This window comes from Poecile atricapillus, chromosome 4, assembly GCF_030490865.1.
Source record: "Poecile atricapillus isolate bPoeAtr1 chromosome 4, bPoeAtr1.hap1, whole genome shotgun sequence".
Classification (NCBI taxonomy): domain Eukaryota; kingdom Metazoa; phylum Chordata; class Aves; order Passeriformes; family Paridae; genus Poecile; species Poecile atricapillus.
In genome coordinates this window covers 69,063,239-69,084,004 of record NC_081252.1, presented here as the reverse complement: position 1 = coordinate 69,084,004, position 20,766 = coordinate 69,063,239, and the positions used below count along the sequence as shown (strand labels likewise).

The 20,766-nt window shown below is 45.2% G+C and overlaps 1 protein-coding gene across 1 annotated transcript in view; it reads right to left on the bottom strand.

Moving 5' to 3' along the window:
* The window catches only part of LOC131578852 (uncharacterized), a 28,948-nt gene extending 9,351 nt beyond the window's left edge, over positions 1–19,597 (bottom strand). Inside the window, exons 1-12 of the mRNA XM_058838089.1 lie at positions 19,345–19,597; positions 17,836–17,952; positions 15,886–15,990; positions 7,036–7,167; positions 6,111–6,260; positions 4,124–4,240; positions 3,614–3,721; positions 3,196–3,309; positions 2,949–3,053; positions 2,450–2,581; positions 1,512–1,661; positions 578–718 (exon numbers count right to left, since the gene is read on the bottom strand). Coding sequence (XP_058694072.1) covers positions 578–718; positions 1,512–1,661; positions 2,450–2,581; positions 2,949–3,053; positions 3,196–3,309; positions 3,614–3,721; positions 4,124–4,240; positions 6,111–6,260; positions 7,036–7,167; positions 15,886–15,990; positions 17,836–17,952; positions 19,345–19,397 — 1,424 coding nt within the window. The 5' untranslated portion in view covers positions 19,398–19,597. The remainder of the gene's footprint in view (positions 1–577; positions 719–1,511; positions 1,662–2,449; positions 2,582–2,948; positions 3,054–3,195; positions 3,310–3,613; positions 3,722–4,123; positions 4,241–6,110; positions 6,261–7,035; positions 7,168–15,885; positions 15,991–17,835; positions 17,953–19,344) is intronic.
* Between the last annotated feature and the right edge of the window lie 1,169 nt (positions 19,598–20,766).

The following is a 20,766-nucleotide window of genomic DNA, read 5'->3' as shown; positions in this document are numbered from 1 at the left end:
TTTTTTATCTATGTTTAAACATTTAACAGTGTTCTGCTAAATAATAGCACATGCTACAGAGGAAGTTTTCTTTTGAGCTATGATTCTTCAGTCACACAGAGGAACACTGAGCAAAGCGCTCACATTTTGGAAGCCAAACCATTTTGAGCTCCACACACGTTCCCCCAGGACAAGGTATTTCAGTAAACAGGGACGTGCATGTCACAGTCAGTCTCCCTGCTGTTCTGCAGACAGGCACAATATGACTAAGATGGGGACTCCTGCTTCTGAAAAAGCTCCCCTACTTTCAGAACATTCCAGCAGTGGTTAAAGAAACCTCAGTACTCTGCTGTATAAACTGAGAAGCTGAAAAAACTGCATTTCCTTCTGCTAAATCATGTAATTCCTCAATGCTGTTTTCTTTTTCCATATCCAGTGCTCTGTAACACCGATGGATTGTGATCAACAGCAAAAGTGTCAAACTCCAAAGCTGAGTACGAACTGCCCTTCCACACTAAACATTTCCTACAACAACCTGACGGCACTGACATGTACTGAATTCTTTCCCTAAATTAAGCACAGAAGTTTTCTCTCATACCTCTCAGGTGTGTAGTAGGCAGTCTGTCTACATTCATCTTCACACTCATTTCTCTTCTGCTTTTTGTCAAACACAAAGGAGCCAGAAACATCCTCATCTTTGCAGAACCATTCCTGGGAACTACCTGAAGGTTCTGTACTACTAAACACAGGAGGAAAAAGAAAAGTTTTCCAAAACTACTCATATGGTTTACTGCCCCAAACAGAAAACAGTTAAGCTGCAGCAATAATTAACAGTTCATCTCATATGACACTCAAATGGTGTAAAAACTGCAACTTCTACCACAGGTCAATTACAACTCAGGTAAAACTATTTAAACAGCTAAGAGAATTCCATTCGCTCTTTTCCCAATTTACTAGTCCAAATCTTGTAAAGCATGAGGTGGCATTAAGTAGCAGAGCCAGCCCTGTTACAGAAATTCAGAGCTGTGAAAACAAAAATATTGCCTTCTTGAACACAGTTGCCACAATCCTACAGAGAGCACAGAAATCTCTCTCATCTTCCTAAACATCTCAAATCCTCTAACATATTGTCAGTCTAGGAGACATGTGGTTCCACTGACATCAGGAAAAGGAAAGAGGGAAAGTTATCAAAGTCAAGGACCAGTAATCGCCAAATTTCTGCTTTTGTCTCTCTCTTTCCAGAACAGTAATGTTACCTTGAGCCCACCAGTGCAAATACAATGCGGGAAGGAATGTACTGCTGCAGGCAGAACAAATGCCTTTCTCTCCATAACACCTGACTGCACATTAATTTGGACTAAATAACTGGAATGTCTTGAAGACTAACAGAATTCCAGTGGAAAACAATGAATTCAAGAAGACTCCCATTTTTGAGTTAGATCTTTTTTCTTCCAGTCAGAAATGCTCTAAATGGACTACAGAGCCCTCCTTAAATCTCTTAAGCTCTGACTTAATTCACCCATGTAACATACACGGGCTGCAGATCCCAGGTTTCTTCAGCAGGAGGATCCCAGGCATGCAGGGCTATCTTCCACAGCTTGATCTGCCGGTCCCAGGACCTACGGCTGTACTTCTTAAACTTGTTGGGAGTTCTAGGGTGAACTCCTGGAATTCGCTGGTTCCTGTCAATACACAGTAACATTCAGTGTTTCAGAACATAAGGAGCTTTTTCCTTAAAAAGAATCCTTAGCCCATCAGGGTCACACAAGCATTGGTGGTCTAAGAAATAAAATGTTTATATTTTTAAACACTTCACAGAAATGTGTATAAGACATTATCAAAAACAGATCACAAGAGCAACAACTAATGTGCTGAGTCAGACTGGAGGCTCATCCAGTCCAGCACTCTGACAGCTGCCAAAAGCTGATCCTTATTGCCCATGAACAAAGACAAAACAGAAGCATAACTCATACTGCTTCAACATTATCCTAACCTCCAGCTCCTTCCACTTTACTTTTGCAATTGACAAATTGCAGCTTCTTCTGTTTAGTACTGCACTGAGCCTGTTGAAGATGGAGTTACCTGCCCCCACAGCAGTCCCTGTAGTGCTGTGCTTTGCATTGATTGCTGAAACAGTGCTGATAACCACACTGATTTTTGGGCATTACTGAACAGTGCCTGCACAGCTTCAAGGCACTCTCCTTTCTCCTTTCACCCCACAGACACTAAGGGGAGAGTGGACACTAAGTTGAGAGGGGAAAAGTGCTGGGACAGCTGACTCAAATTACCCAGAGATATCACACATCACATAATATCACACTCAGCAATAAAAACCTCAGGAAGCATTTGAAGAGAACTAAGGCTGTGTGCTATTCTACGCAAACACACACCCACCCACACCAACACACACACCCACACACACCAGGAAGAAATGAGTACATTTGCAAATCTGCAACACAGTGCCACTTACTTTGGGACTTCTTTAATGTATCTGTCATATGCGAGGGTATTCTTTCCAAAATTGATCTGTTTTTGTCTCCTCCTCAGAACCTCTTCATCAGTTTCTCTTTCAGCTGGATTACCAGTGTTGCTTGAAACAGAACTTGAAAATGAAAGTAAGAATTAATATAAAAAGAACCTCAATAGCTTTATAAGAAGTTAGATGAACACACATTCTAGAACTGTCCTGTATTCTTACTGATAAGACAGCGAGCATAACTTTTGCCTCAGTAGTTCACAGATGTGAAAGTTGTGCTAATCAAATCTGAGTATCAAATAAACACACTGAAGTAGCTTTTGAGATAAATTTTCTCAGTGCTTCTCCCTCCTCAAGTCTTTCTTCAGGCTTGACATGAAACAGCCTCTCTGTGGTTTCAAATCTTCATTAATGCATGTAATGGAGGCAAAGATCATCAGATCGTTATTGCTAAAACCAATGGAACAAAAAGCAGTAATAGTTCAAGACCTACTTTGTCATTTTTTTATCTGATGTCCTCATTGTTTTGCCTTCTTCAATTCTACCTTCCCAGCTGGGGCAACTAGAATGCAGCTTAGAGTGTTCTGATGTTGTAGAGCTAGAAAATAATAGGAATTCAACATGAAAGCTTGCTGCTTGTAACACATTTAATCAACAGAAACATCAGTAATAAAGAAAACCAGCTCCATAACTGTCAAACCATAGGCATGAATCCCCAACTGATGAACAGTATTTGATACCTCTCCAGCCTGTAGTCTGCATCTCTGCAGGGCTTGCTGTCAGGCAGAAAGAAGCTGGATTGCTTCTGACTTGGAGTGGTCCATCCTGAAGAACAACTGGCTGGAATCGGGTAACTGCATAAAAAGAAACAACTATCACTGTTGTCACTACAAAACAACTTAATCTCCAGAGAGACAGAGAGGAAGCTTCCAGCTCTTTGACCAAAGAAGTGAGAGGCAAACTACCAAGTCTTTCCACAAGACAGAGTATGAAAGGGGCTCATCATTTTCCAGCATTACCTGGGATGGCAGAGACAGCAGAAAGAAAGAAAAGTAGTAGTAACCAGTGAAGGAAAAGATTAAAAAGAACAGAAAGGGATATCGTTACAGCATAAGCAATAAACAGAAACTACAACAACATAGTCACTGGGGTACTCACCTTGTTATTTCTATGCTTTGTTGTACTGTCATTGCTTCATCTTTTTCACCAAAGGCTTCCCACTCTGAGCACTTTGAATAAGCCCCCTGATGTTCTAAGTCAGTGAGGCTGGAAAGAAAATGAAAATGTCTGAATCCATGCACTGTGGTAACCCATTTCCTATTAATTGTTCAGAGGGGGACTAAGAAGAGAGAAGAAACCATACCTGTATGAACATTTTTACTAAGGTTAGTGTGAAATGTCTACTAAACTGCCAAAAGCCTTAGTGTTGCCTAAATCTACACAGACAAAATACAACCTGTGCTGTGTCTTCTGACACTTTGCAATGGAGCACTGTAAATATTTGCTATCATACAGCACAGTTATTCCGACATGATTTCCCTTCCTCGTTAATTTGCACACATTTAGATAAAATTAAGGCTATTAACAAAGGGAGGGGAAAATACCAGTCATATTCCTGAAGTCAGTTCATAATATCAATGAATTCCCACATGAAGAATCATTTTGTACCTTTCCAGTGTGTGGTACATCTGAAGATAAGGGTTTTTGCTCTCTGAAACCACAGAGGAGTCAGAATTGTTTATTTTTCTGCGTTTCCATACTGGAGAAGAATCGGGAGAACAGGAACTGCAAAAATAGATTTTACACACATGACATTTTTATCTATGCTTAAACATTTAACAGTGTTCTGCTAAATAATAGCACATGCTACAGAGGAAGTTTTCTTTTGAGCTATGATTCTTCAGTCACACAGAGGAACACTGAGCAAAGCGCTCACATTTTGGAAGCCAAACCATTTTGAGCTCCATACACGTTCCCCCAGGACAAGATATTTCAGTAAACAGGGACATGCATGTCACAGTCAGTCTCCCTGCTGTTCTGCAGACAGGCACAATATGACTAAGATGGGGACTCCTGCTTCTGAAAAAGCACCCCTACTTTCAGAACATTCCAGCAGTGGTTAAAGAAACCTCAGTACTCCGCTGTATAAACTGAGAAGCTGAAAAAACTGCATTTCCTTCTGCTAAATCATGTAATTCCTCAATGCTGTTTTCTTTTTCCATATCCAGTGCTCTGTAACACCGATGGATTGCGATCAACAGCAAAAGTGTCAAACACCAAAGCTGAGTACGAACTGCCCTTCCACACTAAACATTTCCTACAACAACCTGACAGCACTGACATGTACTGAATTCTTTCCCTAAGTTAAGCACAGAAGTTTTCTCTCATACCTCTCAGGTGTGTAGTAGGCAGTCTGTCTACATTCATCTTCACACTCATTTCTCTTCTGCTTTTTGTCAAACACAAAGGAGCCAGAAACATCCTCATCTTTGCAGAACCATTCCTGGGAACTACCTGAAGGTTCTGTACTACTAAACACAGGAGGAAAAAGAAAAGCTTTCCAAAACTACTCATATGGTTTACTGCCCCAAACAGAAAACAGTTAAGCTGCAGCAATAATTAACAGTTCATCTCATATGACACCCAAATGGCGTAAAAACTGCAACTTCTACCTGTCACTGTTGGACACGAAATAAGGAGTGTGGATTTAATGCAACAGGTAGAAAGAGGATCATCTGAAGGGTTTTTTTCAGAACTTTTCAGCTCCTTTATAGGGTCTTATGATACAGGTTTAACATGATTGGTAAAGGGAACAACACCTCTCTTGTCCCTTTGTTGGAACAAGCGAAAACACATTCTTCATAGCTGTACAATACTGTTTTGAGAACTATAAATTATTTACAAAAATCATCACTGAGCGAGAAATTTTCTCAAGAGACTTTCCCTTGGGAAAGCCACTGACAGGCTCGAAAATGTCTCAGAAAATCAGGTCCACATCTACCACAGGTCAATTACAACTCGGGTAAAACTATTTAAACAGCTAAGAGAAGTCCATTCACTCTTTTCCCAATTTACTAGTCCAAATCTTGTAAAGCATGAGGTGGCATTAAGTAGCAGAGCCAGCCCTGTTACAGAAATTCAGGGCTGTGAAAACAAAAATATTGCCTTCTTGAACACAGTTGCCACAATCCTACAGAGAGCACCGAAATCTCTCTCGCATCTTCCTAAACATCTCAAATCCTCTAACATATTGTCAGTCTAGGAGACATGTGGTTCCACTGACATCAGGAAAAGGAAAGAGGGAAAGTTATCAAAGTCAAGGACCAGTAATTGCCAAATTTCTCCTTTTCTCTCTCTCTTTCCAGAACAGTAATGTTACCTTGAGCCCACCAGTGCAAATACAAAGCGGGAGGGAATGTACTGCTGCAGGCAGAACAAATGCCTTTCTCTCCATAACACCTGACTGCAGATAAACTTGGACTAAATAACTGGAATGTCTTGAAGACTAACAGAATTCCAGTGGAAAACAATGAATTCAAGAAGACTCCCATTTCTGAGTCAGATCTTTTTTCTCCCAGTCCAAAATGCTCTAAATGAACTACAGAGCCCTCCTTAAATCTCTTAAGCTCTGACTTAATTCACCCATGTAACATACACGGGCTGCAGATCCCAGGTTTCTTCAGCAGGAGGATCCCAGGCATGCAGGGCTATCTTCCACAGCTTGATCTGCCGGTCCCAGGACCTACGGCTGTACTTCTTAAACTTGTTGGGAGTTCTAGGGTGAACTCCCGGAATTCGCTGGTTCCTGTCAATACACAGTAACATTCAGTGTTTCAGAACATAAGGAGCTTTTTCCTTAAAAAGAATCCTTAGCCCATCAGGGTCACACAAGCATTGGTGGTCTAAGAAATAAAATGTTTATATTTTTAAACACTTCACAGAAATGTGTATAAGACATTATCAAAAACAGATCACAAGAGCAACAACTAATGTGCTGAGTCAGACTGGAGGCTCATCCAGTCCAGCACTCTGACAGCTGCCAAAAGCTGATCCTTATTGCCCATGAACAAAGACAAAACAGAAGCATAACTCATACTGCTTCAACATTATCCTAACCTCCAGCTCCTTCCACTTTACTTTTGCAATTGACAAATTGCAACTTCTTTTGTTTAGTACTGCACTGAGCCTGTTGAAGATGGAGTTACCTGCCCCCACAGCAGTCCCTGTAGTGCTGTGCTTTGCATTGATTGCTGAAACAGTGCTGATAACCACACTGATTTTTGGGCATTACTGAACAGTGCTTGCACAGCTTCAAGGCACTCTCCTTTCTCCTTTCACCCCACAGACACTAAGGGGAGAGTGGACACTAAGTTGAGAGGGAAAAGTGCTGGGACAGCTGACTCAAATTACCCAGAGATATCACACATCACATAATATCACACTCAGCAATAAAAACCTCAGGAAGCATTTGAAGAGAACTAAGGCTGTGTGCTATTCTACGCAAACACACACCCACAACCACCCACCCACCAGGAAGAAATAAGAGTACACTTGGAAATCTGCAACACAGTGCCACTTACTTTGGGACTTCTTTAATGTATCTGTCATATGCGAGGGTATTCTTTCCAAAATTGATCTGTTTTTGTCTCCTCCTCAGAACCTCTTCATCAGTTTCTCTTTCAGCTGGATTACCAGTGTTGCTTGAAACAGAACTTGAAAATGAAAGTAAGAATTAATATAAAAAGAACCTCAATAGCTTTATAAGAAGTTAGATGAACACACATTCTATTCTGTATTCTTACTGATAAGACAGCAAATACAACTTTTACGTCAGTACTTCACAGAAGTGAAAGCTGTGCTAATCAAATCTGAGTATCAAATAAACATACTGAAGTAGCTTTTGAGATAAAATTTCTCAGTGCTGCTCCCTCCTTAAGTCTTTCTTCAGGCTTGATATAAAACAGCCTGTCTGTGGTTTCAAATCTTCATTAATGCATATAAAGTGTCACAGCGGGCAGTGATGGTAAGAGTGCCGCGACCTGGAGGCACAGGCACGTCTGCAGCTGCTCTGTGATTACAGCTCTGAGCCCTGAAAAGGGCTGTTGAGTGAATGCAGCTCTTCAGGTGACGCAGCAGGAAAGAGACGGAGCCTTCGTATGGAATTCTTCGGGAGGTTTTATTCAGCTCCTTCTTCAGAGGTGTCCAGGGATGAAGAGCCAGCAAGTCAGAGGGAACAGGGGTTCATACAGGAGGATCAGGACTAGTTCACAGAGGGTTCGGGGGCAGAGCAAAGGGGAAAGACCAATAGGATACATAGAATCTGCATGGGGTACACAAAATTTGCATGGCCTGTGCTGGAGGGACAACTCCTTTTTGCTCATCACAACTGTAAGCTATCAGCTAGGGTTTCTCCCCCAGGGGGAGCATGGCAAGCTGGAGCCTTAGGGCTTTTTCTCCAGGGAGAGAGGTTACATTGTTGGCTGAATTACCAGTCTCCACAACTCCCTCCTTCTTTATTAAGAATGCCTCCCCTATAGCTTTCTTTAAGAAATGTAAAAACATGAAAACATAAACACAATAACCAAAAGAATCTACAACACATTATTAAGGGAAGAGACAACCCAGCCCCTCAGTCTATAATGTCTAAAGCAATTCGTAAACCACTTTGGGTCTTTCTCCATCTGAAGCTCTTTGGCATTTTCTTTGAGCAGCTGGATGCTCCTGGATATGGACTGGCTGTGGTCTGACAGGATAAAGCAGCAGAGGCCCTCAAAGTTCTGTCAGCTGAGTCCATGGACTAACAGGAGATAGTCAATCGCTGCACGCTTTTTGCAAGGTGGCGTGTCTGGTCATCTCTTCATCTTTGACAAGGGTGCTGAGTGCCTTAGATGTTCTGTTGGCCTGTTTAGTAAGCCAACACCCCAAATGCGAAATTTTGCCCAGGCCTTCTGCAGTGGCCACCCACGGGAGGAAGATGGACACTGAGACCCGTTAATTCTTTGGCCAATCAGTAAATTTAGAACCACAATTTTCATCGGATCCGGTGAGAGTACATTTTTGGCATGCCAATTTGTTTTTCTGTCTCCAATCTTGTAACAGGGTGATGTTTGGGGAGAGGGTACTAAGTTGGCCAAAAATGCAGGGACCTCCTCTGAGACATGAGGGAACTCCACCCCAGGCCCTGTCTCCACAGAGAAGAAACACAGCCAGGGGGAGCACTCTGGGAAAGACAGAACTGGAGGAGTCAAATGATGTCTCAACTGTGCAGTTGCACCACTCGGCTGAATTGTAAATTTTCTTGGTTGGGGTTACATCCTTAGTGTAACTAACTGAAGGGTTAAGGAAATAAAAGTTAAAGCAAAAACTGGCTTTGGATGACCCCAACAAGTCTAATTCTCTAGGTTCCTCCGGTGCCTTAGGAAACTTCTCTATCCACCAGTTCCATCCCTCCATAGTGCTCTCTATCAGGTTGGGCCATCTCCCCACAAAGGGGTGTTCACTGGGCCTGAGGGGAATCCCCAGCAGACATGACTGTAGTGAGTTATGGACTGAGCCCATGGGCAGGCACATATTGTTCTGCTGTAAGGTCCTGGCCAGGGTGACCCACACATTATGGCTGGGTTGGCTGACCATCCAGCCAAGGACATGCTAAGCCATCAGGAGCATCCAGATGATCATCCTGGTGGTGTTGAGGTGGGTGTTAAGATAGATGTTTTTAATCTTTGGCTGGGAAAAGAGCTTCTGTTGGGTGTATAAACATACATTATTAGACCTTTGGGGGAAGAGGAGGGAATACCTTCATACCCTTTGATTTTCCCCTATACTCTTCATCCCCCTTCTTCATCCTCCCTTTCCTTAATAAGACTAAAAGAATGAAGGTATAGGTGGAGTTGGGAAGTTTAGTAAAGAGGGAAGAGGGCTGTAGCGGGAAGGTAAGCATGGGGAAGGTAAGTCTAAAGGGAAGTGAGGGTCAGGGGACAACTGGGGGTAGCAGAAAACTTGCTAGGATGTGCCCAGCTTTTGGCATTGTTGTTTCCGGTGTTGTGTTTGGTCTGGGACTTGGTGATGGGGTGATGTAGTCTTTGTAGAAGCTGTGTCTTACAGCATTTCCATCTCCAGGCAGTTGATATTTGATCCTGTGGTTCTGTGGTAGACTTGGAGGAATTCTTGATATTTTTGCCAGGGGCAGTGTTTGTTGGCCCTAAATAAGGTTTGATGTATTTCCCTGGGAGCCATTTTGGGCCAGGTGGAGCTGACACACAGGCATATCCCCTCCCCCAGGTAATCAGTGGGAAAGGCCCTGCTATTTGTCAGGTCTCAGGATCCTTAATCAGCACTGGCGGCTTCTTGTCCAGCTTAACTTGGGCCAAATTTGAGAAGTGCCAGGGTATGGAGGGGAGGGGGTTGGGGCTGGCACTGAAAATGAGCAGTTTAGGAAATTAAATCACATAGAGAGCTTTACAGAGTCTCTCAGTGGGAGACATTGTCTCTGTCCCTCCCCACTGCTAAGGACTCGCTTGATGGTACCATTGGTCCATTCCACTATTGACTGGCCTGTGGGATTATGAGGAATGCCTGTGGTGTGCTTCACCCCCCACTGATTGGAAAAGGCATTTAATATGAGGGAGGTGTAAGCAGGCCCACTGTCAGTTTTTATTTCCTTGGGGACTCCTAGGGTGGCAAACGCCAGAAGATGCTTGATGATACATGTTGCATCTTCTTCCACGTGGGCTGAGGCAAACACTGCTCCTGAGAAGGTGTCTACTGACACCTTCCAAATTCTTCCAAAGGATGGGAACTGGGTTACATCTGTTTGCCAAACCTGGCAGCTGTTGAGGCCTCTGGGGTTGACTCCAGAGCCTAAGGATGGCAACTGAAAGGACTGACAGTTCTGGCAGGTGGCCATGATAGCTCTTGCTTGATCTCTCGAGAGGTGAAACATGCACATGAGGGCTGGGACATTCTGGTGGAAAAAGGTGTGAGCAAAGATGACCGGCATGTTCATCATCCCAGCTGTCATGGCAGTGCGTCTGCTCTCCTGTTTCCCTCTGTGATGGCACCAGGGAGGTCAGTGTGTGACCTCATATGCATTATATGAAATGGATGCTTACTGTGGGAGATAAGATGAATCAGTTTGGAAAGCATCTGCTATAAATTTGGGTTGGAGATTTCTTTTAATAAGGAATGTTCTGCCCTCATAGCTACCCCTGCAACATATGCTGAATCAGTGACCACATTTATAGGCTCTTGAAACTTCTCAAATGCTCTGACAATGGCTGCTAACTCAGCAAGCTGTGGTGACCCTTCTACCACTTGGACGTCAGACTCCCACCTCTGTGTCCTGGGATCCTTCCAGGTCATTACTGACTTGTGAGAGGACCCTGAGCTGTCAGTAAAAATGGTCAGAACCTTGAGAGGGGTTTTACTTTGGAGATATTTGGGGACTAAATTAAAGCCCAATTGAGCAATTTATGTTTGAGATAATGGATTGAAATGTGGCCTGGGTAGCTATCCAGGGCAAACTGAAGACTCCTTGAATTGGAGCAAATGCTCCAAATCCCCAACAGTGGCCAACGGTAGGTGAATGCATTTAAATCACACTCTGCAAGAGAGCGGAGACGAGCTCGGGCCTTCCTTACCAATACTGCCATTAATTCTTGTGTGGTGGTAATTGTTTTAGTCTACTGGTGATGGGAGAACACCCATTCAAGGATGATTAGGGGGTCCCTTGAGTGAGCGTCCCATTGGAAGATAAGGCCATGAAACAGGGGCCCTTACCTAAAATGGCCATGTTGAAGGGCAGGCTAGGTTCATACTGGTGGGTTGATTGAGAGGACAGGGCCTCCTGGACCTTGGTGATGAAGCCTCAGGCCTCGGGCATGAGGGCACACGGTGAGTCCAGGTCCTCACTGCCTCAGAGGAGATTGAAAAGTGGTTTGAGGTCCTCTATTGCTATCCCCAGCAGGGGACATACCCAGTTGATGCATCAGCAGAGCCGACGGAGGTCCCGCAGGGTCTTCAGGTCGTCCCAGATGATCAGCTGCTGGGGCACAATGGTCTGCTCACATATTTGAAGTCCGAGGTAGGTCCAGGGGCTGGCCTGTTGGATCTTGTCTTCCCAGATCTCAAAGCCTTCTCTTTCAGTAGCTTTTATGGTTTTTTTAAAGTCATGTCCAGATAAGCATCAGTGGGAGCACAGACCAAAATACTGTCCATGTAGTGCAGGATGACTGCCTCAGGGAGCAGGTTCTTGATGGGGGACAGAATGTGTGCCATGTACCACTGGTATGTCATTGGTGAATTCTTCTTCCCTTGTGGGAGGACAAGCCAGTGGTACCATTTTAGAGGGGCTTGTCTGTTAGGGGAGGGGACAGAGAACGCAAATCCAGGCGCGTCCTGGAGATGGAGTGGGATATTAAAGAACCAGTCTTTAGTATCGATGATGAAAAGTTTCCGATCCCACAGTAGCATCAATGGTGAGGGCAAACCGGGCTGCAGGGAACCCATGCTCTCAATGACCTCACTGAGGTCATGGAAGAGCCTCCTCCTGTCTTTGCCAGGCTTTTTTAGAACAAACACAGGTGAGTTCCAAGGGCTATTGGTCTCAACATGGTGATCTTTGGAGAGTTGCTCTTCCACAAGGGCTTCCAAAGCACGCAATTTCTGGTTGGAAAGGGGCCACTGGTTGACCCATACTGGATGACCTTGTTTCCAGGTGAGTCGAGGAATGGTGGGTGTTCCACACTCCACAGCGGCCCCAACTAAAAATTCCTACTGGGGACTGATAGAGAGGGCCCCCATTGGGACAATAGGTCCCTGCCCCAAAGGGTAATTCTTGTGCCCTCACCACAAATGGTCGAATGGTCGCCATTTTTCCCTCCAGACCTTCTACAACAATATTTCTCTTCTATATGAAAGTGCCACACCTCTAATCCCCAAGATCATCCTTGCCATGGGCTGCAGTTCCCAGTTGTCTGGCCACTCAAAACAGGCAATGATGTTAACATCTGCTCCAGTGTCCAGCGTGCCTGGGCAGCAGATCTTCTCCCCTCTGCAGAACAGGTCACACTCTATAAGGGGTTTATTTGAACCCACAGTCTGCATCCACATGGCTGTAGGGTTGAAGGAAACCTCTTCCAAACAGGTGGCAGTAAAAAGGCCTGTGCAATTGGTGTTCCTTGGAATAAATAGTAGGGTGCATCAGTGCCCATAAGGGAGACAAAAATTTTGTCCCCTGAGTATATTGTCTGCACCTCAGGAATTACATAAATTTGTTCAGGTGAGTTGAACAGGTCACCAATAATTAAAATGTCCCAAGGACTGTCTTCTGGTCCGTATTTTCCAGGTGGACTCTTGTGGAAGCACTCATCAATTAAGTTAATTGATAGGTCGCTTACCAGCTGGCACCGGGTTCCCACCTGAACTGCTCTGATGCGCTGGCAATTGCCAAGCTCTTGGAGCTGGTGTCTGGTCTCCCGTCTGCTCTGGGATGGTAGAGCGGGGAAGAATGGCTTCTGATTTTGTGTCATCATGCAGGGCTGTTCTGTGCACTGTTGGAAGTTTCTCAGGTGCTGCTGGTAAGGCAGGCATTGTTGTGGCCATGGATGGTGCTTGCGGTAGTCAATTCACGTATTTTGTCATGACAGTCCTTAAAGAAATGTCCAGTCTTTCCGCAATTAAAACATCATTTATTAGGAAGTCCTCGGCTACTGCTGTAAATGCTCCAGTCACTCCACCCACAATCCCCTTAGTCACAGCCTGCACCACAGTGTTTTCTGATCATGTGTATTGGGTACAGGCTTCAACCATTTGATCAATGGAGGGTTTGGGGTCAACGGGAAGAACTCTTAAAATTGCCTTGCACTGGGCATTTGCATTAGCTATAGCCATTTTATTTAATACTTCTTTCTTCCCTTCTGGGCTCTCAGTCTGTTTTTCCAGCACAACTTTTAGTCTGTCAACAAATTTAATAAAACTCTCATTGAACCCCTGCTTGATGGTAGTGAAACTTTTTGTGGGGGTAGAGTCATTGGAGGTGAGGGACAGTGATGTTCTGGCAGCAGCAGCAATATCATGCAGAACAGCTTCAGGCAGGTCTCTGGCCTGATCAGTGGGTTTTAAAACATTACCTTCTCTGGCCATTTGCTCAGTTGTTAAGCTGGGCAGATTTGCATCTTAGGCGTAGTTGTCAGCTTATGTTTTTAGATTTTTCTTCCAGTGCCTTTCCCACAGCATATATTCTGCTGGGGAAATGAGGCAGCTCATGATGTTTTTGATGTCATGCAGCATTAATGTGTGCACAGAGAAGGTAGCTTCTACTAGATTCTTAAAGAAATGTGATCCCTGCCTGTGTTCCTTTGCTGCCTTACATAGTTCTTTTAGCTCCCCATAGGGAAGCAGCTCCCAGCTTTTGGGCAGAGATCCTATGAGCCAATTCCCAATCCCCCTCCTTGGTGGCCTCCCTTTGGGTCTTGGCCCAGCGATCTTCAGACTGAGAATCAGAGTCTGAAGACTCGCTGCTCATCCTCCGAGGAGGATGGAAGGTGCCAGATAGCTGCATGGGGCTTTTTCAGGCCAACTGGAGCTGCCAAGTGATGGGTGGAAAGGAGGCCAATATGGCCTCCTTCCAGTCACCGTCATTTCCACTTCTAGTCGGTGGTGTGGGAACCGAGAGGGAGTTGGACCACTGGGGAGGAGCCAAGGCTGGAAGGGATGGAGGGGGTGATACTGATGGAATGGGGGGGTCCCAAGACGGTTACATCCATCGACGCAGGGGGACAGGAGGAGCCAGGCATGATGGAAAGCATGGGAAAAAGTGGAGGAGAGGTGGGAAAGTGGCCATTTTGTGGAGCAAGGGTGGGAAAACTTAGACAAGAAGGAGACACAACGGCAGGGCTGACCATGTTGCTGGTGCCATTTTGTAGAGCAAAACTAGATGAAGGAGAAAGCCAGTACAAGGGCATTGAAGGAGGTTGAGGGAAAGGTCCAGGGCAGCAGGGCCTTCGCTAGCGGGGGTAGAGAGAAGTTTGGGAGGTGTCAGGGAGTTGGCAGCAGCCCTGCACCATTTGGCAATGACCACCTTCCGACTGCCCCTCAGGCGGGGAAGAGGGTTTGGGAACATGAGGAGAGGAAGGAGGGAAAGGTGATTTCAGCTGCGGACCCGAAACTTTTCCCAACACTTTCCCTGAAACATTCCCCAAGCGATCCACTGTCTTAACAATGAGATGGAACAGAGGAAAAAACTTGGAAACTGAAAGATCCCCATCTGCTAAAACTAAGTACAACTTCTACCCCACAGCGTCCCAAAAAGAATTTAAACAAAGAGAATCCTGTGTTGCATTTGGGAAATACTTAAAAACCCAATTAACAAAACATTTCAATTCTCCTTTAGAAAATTTAAATTTCCTCGCAACAAGGGCACCCACAACTTGGAGATAAACATCTCTTTGAGGAAGGCTGAGCTTTGGATGACTTAGTTTGTTGCCCATCCTCACTCTTCTCCCACACTCAGCAGTAAAAGGTAAAAGAAAAAAGCGCTAATTCAATGAAACTCACTTTTTCTTCGGGCAAGGAAAGCCCGCAGGGCGAACAGAAACCTGCTGGGTGGGTGGTCACCCATCGACCGGTCCTCGGGGAGTCTCTTTCAATCCCCAGATGGTGCTCGGAGAGTCCCGATCACCCTTCAGATAGCCTTGCTAAAACACAAGGGGTTCTCCTCAGGGAAGAGACAAAACCCATGAGTGACTTAATTCCTGCAGCTGATGCTGCAGGAGACGCTTCTCCAGGGAACCACTGGCTGCGGTCCCTGTTCAGGTGCCACTTGTTGTGGTGGGCAGTGATGGTAAGAATGCCACGACCTTCCTAGAGAAGTGTCCTTAAAAGGATGTCCTGGAGGCACAGGCATGTCTGCAGCTGCTCTGTGATTACAGCTCTGAGCCCTGAAAAGGGCTGTTGAGTGAATGCAGCTCTTCAGGTGACGCAGCAGGAAAGAGACGGAGCCTTCGTATGGAATTCTTCGGGAGGTTTTATTCAGCTCCTTCTTCAGAGGTGTCCAGGGATGAAGAGCCAGAAAGTCAGAGGGAGCAGGGGTTCATACAGGAGGATCAGGACTAGTTCACAGAGGGTTCGGGGGCAGAGTAAAGGGGAAGGACCAATGGGATACATAGAATCTGCATGGAGTACACAAAATTTCCATGGCCTACAAGGCATGCTGGGGGGGGGCAACTCCTTTTTGCTCATCACAACTGTAAGCTATCAGCTAGGGTTTCTCCCCCAGGGGGAGTATGGCAAGCTGGAGCCTTACGGCTCTCTAGGGAGAGAGGTTACATTGCTGGCTGAATCACCAGCCTCCACAGTAAAGGAGTCAAAGATCATCAGATCGTTATTGCTAAAACCAGTGCAACAAGAAACAACAATAGTTCAAGACCTACTTTGTCATTTTTTTATCTGATGTCCTCATTGTTTTGCCTTCTTCAATTCTACCTTCCCAGCTGGGGCAACTGGAAAGCTGCTTAGAGTGTTCTGATGTTGTAGAGCTAGAAAATAATGGGAATTCAACATGAATGTTTGCTGCTTGCAACACATTTAAACAACAGAAACAGCAATAATGGACAAAGCCATCTCTATAACTCTAAAACTACGGACATGTTCCTTCTCTATCTCAGTTCTAAGTCACCTTCAGCCTGCCCTCTTCTGTTAATTTTAATGCCTCAACATTTAGCAAGTCATGGAAGTAATACAGAAGCAGATTTCGCTGACAGTCTTACTTTCCCTAAATGGTTTCACATCAACAGATGAAATTACCATCCAAGCTGACAACGTCATTGTAACACAGGACAAAGATTCCACACTGAAAAGGAACATATCCACTCAGCGAAAGAGAAACACAAAACACTGCTGGTACATCCACTTAAGTCTCACACTCACGCCTTACTGTTAGTATTTTTTATGACCACATCAAAGACATAGAAAACACTCTGAATACAAGGCCTTTCCTAAACTCTTCAAAAGACTCATTCATTAATGAAGCAATATTAAACATTCCATCAAAAATAAAAATCACCTTCATACAGTGGAATACTCAGAAATGTATGAATTACATAAAAAAATATTTTCCTGTACACTCAGTAAAACATTTCCTCTTACATTCTGTTCAGTTTTCTGAACATATCTCAGCACTCACCACTTTTCACCCTTGCTATCAGACTCTAAGATACCAGTCTCAACCACTTCCTCAACCTTGGGTCTTTAGTCTATACTATCCAAAAAGCAAGCAAAATACTCACAGAATAACCTAAGTATAAAACTGTTGGAGTCTGAGATACAGACTGTGTGCCCTTGCTTTTAATATTTAGTTCCAGGATTCAAAGAAACACTGAATTTCATATAATATGAAATTCATGTGCATGTTTTCATGGTGATACATGAAAACAAATGTTAAAGTTAGATAGGAAATGTGTAAATGTGTAGATTAGAAAGTTTCTTAAATCACTGGGTGAAAAAGTAGTTTAGAGAACAGGAGACAAGATGGAGGATTTAGGGTGTTGTCTCTTGTCCTTCTTCTTTCTTCTTCATGTTCCTCTCCTAGGGGTGTTTGGGTAGTAGTAGGTGATTGGGTAGAAAATGTCACAGTGAAGCACACAGGTGTTGGGTCATTGGGTCACTAAGAAAAATAATTTAGTTGGCATCTGTTAATTGGGTAAATGGACATATAAAAGACCTTGAAGAAGATCTTTGTTAGCCATTTTACCCCTTTTCTATCATAGTGCACATAGCTCCTTGTACCTTGTAATGCTGATAAGAAAAAATAAACAACTGAGACCGAACGAGAGAAAAAACCGCCTCCCTCTCATCAATCTTCAGTTCAAAGGGAAAAAGAACCCAAATCAAAAAGTCTGATAAACAGACATAAAACCCTATCTCATCTCAAACTGTCCTCAGTAAGGGACTGTAGGGAAAACAGGGTGCTCACTAAAAACTGCAGTACAGCTGAATATACCAAGTGGACTGTGAAGAGACAAAGATGGTCTACCCACATTTACACATAAAGATGCATAAGCAAAGTATGAAAATAACAGCAAATGGCTTTATTAGGAGTTTTATACAAATACTGAAGACTTCAGCAATACAGGGCTTAAACTACTGCTTCAGTACATAGCCTTTCACCCTTTCATTTTGAATATTTGCTAATACTATGGCATGTATTTCAATGAGACAAACTTGATGGTCTTCTTTAGGCATGATGCAGGTATCATCTCCTAACTCTGTGCTACCCTATTATAAGAAAACACTCATCCTAAACATGTCCAAGCTTTTCTTGGAGTCCTAAAGAAGAATGCAGCAAATGGGAGATTTTTAAAAAAATTACACTTATTCCTTACCTCTCCAACCAGTGGTCTGAATGGCCACATTGATATTCCTCAACCATGAGAGAATCTGAATCATTGCAGCTTCTACGTTCCTGCTCTTGATGCCAGCGGTGTGGATGTTGCACCGAACTAGAAAACAAGAATTTTCATCTTGAAATCAAGTCACTGGCAGTCACAGAACATGGTCTATAAAAATCAAATATGGACAATCTGATTTGGCATACAGCTATGTGACTTTTATCAATTTATTCACGCAACATGTACTTAACAATGGTGTTGGTGCAATTGCTGAGAAAGTATCTTTGACAAACGCAATTAAGACATCAAATTTTTCAAATAAACAGTTAATATTTAGATAACAAAAAAAATGTTTTGCAAAAAGAATGGTGGGGAAGACTGCTACCAATATTTATGGACTTGTGGACATGTGCCAACATCCACAGACCATGCTCTGTCAGCAGTGCATTATTTGACAATTATTTACTGCCCCATCCAGTAGTAAACTCAAAGAAAAGTCCAGAAACTACACTTCCACGCAATGACTAAGGAGAAGTAGGTCAAATGTTTATGTGGAAACACTTTCACACAGGAAATTCTTGACCAGATGTGGTTGCAGAGCCCCCACAAGGAGGCCTGGGACAAGAAGCAGACTATAGTGCTTAAGACACGCTGGTTAGTCAGCCAGGAATTGCTTAAGGGTTGAGTTCTCTACATTCTCCTCCTCGGTTCTGACAACTTTGACATCTTAAATGACAGGTTACTAAACAAAACACAATCGCAGCATCTAGTAACACCCGACCGGGCTTCTGGGCTAAGGACCACACCTGCAGACCCACTGCCACCCCTGCCAGAGAGAACGATCAGGTACTGCAGCTTCTGCACTGCAAATACACCGTGTTTTGTATGTGTAACAGCAAACACACTGCTCTGTACGTGCCAGGTCTCTCCCTTAGCTCAACAAGGGAGAAGGAAGGATTTTTGGTATTTTACTCCCGTGTTAACCACCCATGTTTTCTTTCCCTTCCTCCTCCACCCTGTCTGGCTTTGGGAGTTTCCTGCTCCCAGAGGGCTCGAAGTTACCAACAACAGACAGCAAACAGCTTGCTCAGAATCACAGACTCAGGCAAAAAGGTCTGCTTCCAAATCCGGTCAGTTTTCGCTACGGCAATGAACAGATAAAACCCTTCTCTAACCATTTTAAACAATTACTCGGTTTAACGACTGCTTTGCACCCCGCCCACTCCAGCCTGATACCAAGCCCCAGCGCTCCCAGCCGGGCTGGGGCGTCCCGCCGAGCCCACACACCCTGCCCGGGCTGCTGGTCCCTCACTCCCCACCGACAGAGGAGGCCGAAGGAGCCCCTGCACGGGGGGTGAGAAGGGAGAAGGGGCTGTTCGCCGGAGGAGCACGGGCGGCACAGTCAGCAGCTGCCTCCGGAGCCGCCCCGGGACAGACAGCGCCGGATCCCCGCCCGCCCAGCGCTGCCCGCCCCGTTCCCAGTCCCCCCGCGGCCGCTCCCACCTGCGCAGCCCGCCCGGCTCCGCTGCGCCCGGCCGGCGCGGCGCGCTGGACATGGCTGGGTCGGGCGGCGGCCCGGCCGAACATGGCCCCGGCCCGGCCGGCCCGGCCCGGGCGCAGCGCAGGCGCGGCCCGGCCTCCCGCGGGGAGCGCAGGCGCGGCCCGGGGCGGTGCCGCGGCCGGGAGGGCCCGGGACGGTGCTGTTTCTGCGGGAGTGCTGCTCCATCCGAAGCAAAGTGTCCTCCGCCCCTCTGAGGGCCCGGGGGCAGCTTCCCTCACACCGAGGACACCAGTGCCCTCACACCATCTCCGTCCGGCTGCATCGCCCAGCCCACTCCCTTCGCAAATGCGGGGAAAACCCAGCTCGCACATCACAGTGGTGCCTCACGCAATAGCCAAGGATTTGTTTGGGGTCAACGTCGTGAGGGGTTGGTGGCCACCTCAATATACACGCTACAGGAATGTGTACCACATTTCATACCATAATGGAATCACAGAACAGTTTGGCTTGAAAAGGATCTTAAAGATAGCTTGCTCCAATATTTATATCTCAATGCCTTAAAATAGCTCAAAGTCAACAAACATTTCTTAAAAAAGGCACTCAGAACTTTAGTCTTACTGAGGTCATCCTGACTGCAAGGGTACTTAGCTCCAGCTAGCCAGTTTCATAAAATCACAGAATGGTTTGGGTGGGAAGGGTTGCTGAAGACCATTTACTTAAAACTCCTGCCATGGGCAGGGACACCTTCCCCTAGAGCAGGATGCTCAGAGCCCCATCCAGCCTGGCCTTGAACAGGATCCCTTTCATGGTTGGGACATCCACAGCTTCTCTGGTCAGCTTCTCCACCCTGGTGCCTCACCACCCTCATAGTGAAGAATTTCTTCCCCTCTATCTAATCTGAACCTATTCCCTTTCAGTTTAAAGCCATTCTCCCTTCCCCAATCATGCCATGGCCTTGTCAAAAGTTCCTCTCCAGCTCTCTCGGAGACCCTTTAGGTACTGGAAGGTGCTGCAAGGTCTCCCTGGAGCCTTCTCTTCTCCAGGCTGAATGCCTCTTGCTCTCTCAGCCTGTCTCCATAGCAGAGGTGCTCCAGTCCTCTAAACATCTTCATGGCTCTCCTCTGGATGTACTCCAGTAGGTCCTCTGCTACTGGAATGTGATAGATTCTTTATTACTGGTGCTTGGTAATAAACCTGAGCAAGGTCACGATTAAATAAATGTTTTATATAGGACGCACCATTGCTACATGCCAGTGCTTCCCTGGAAAGACAAACTTTTTGTCATTGCCCCTGCTGATTTCATGACATCCAGTGTAACTCCTTCCCATCTGATAGTTGTGAAAAGTATCTGGAGGCCTTTTTTTCCCCTGAAGTTCTTACAGAGATTTCATACACACCTTCATCCATTTATGCAACCCTCTGCA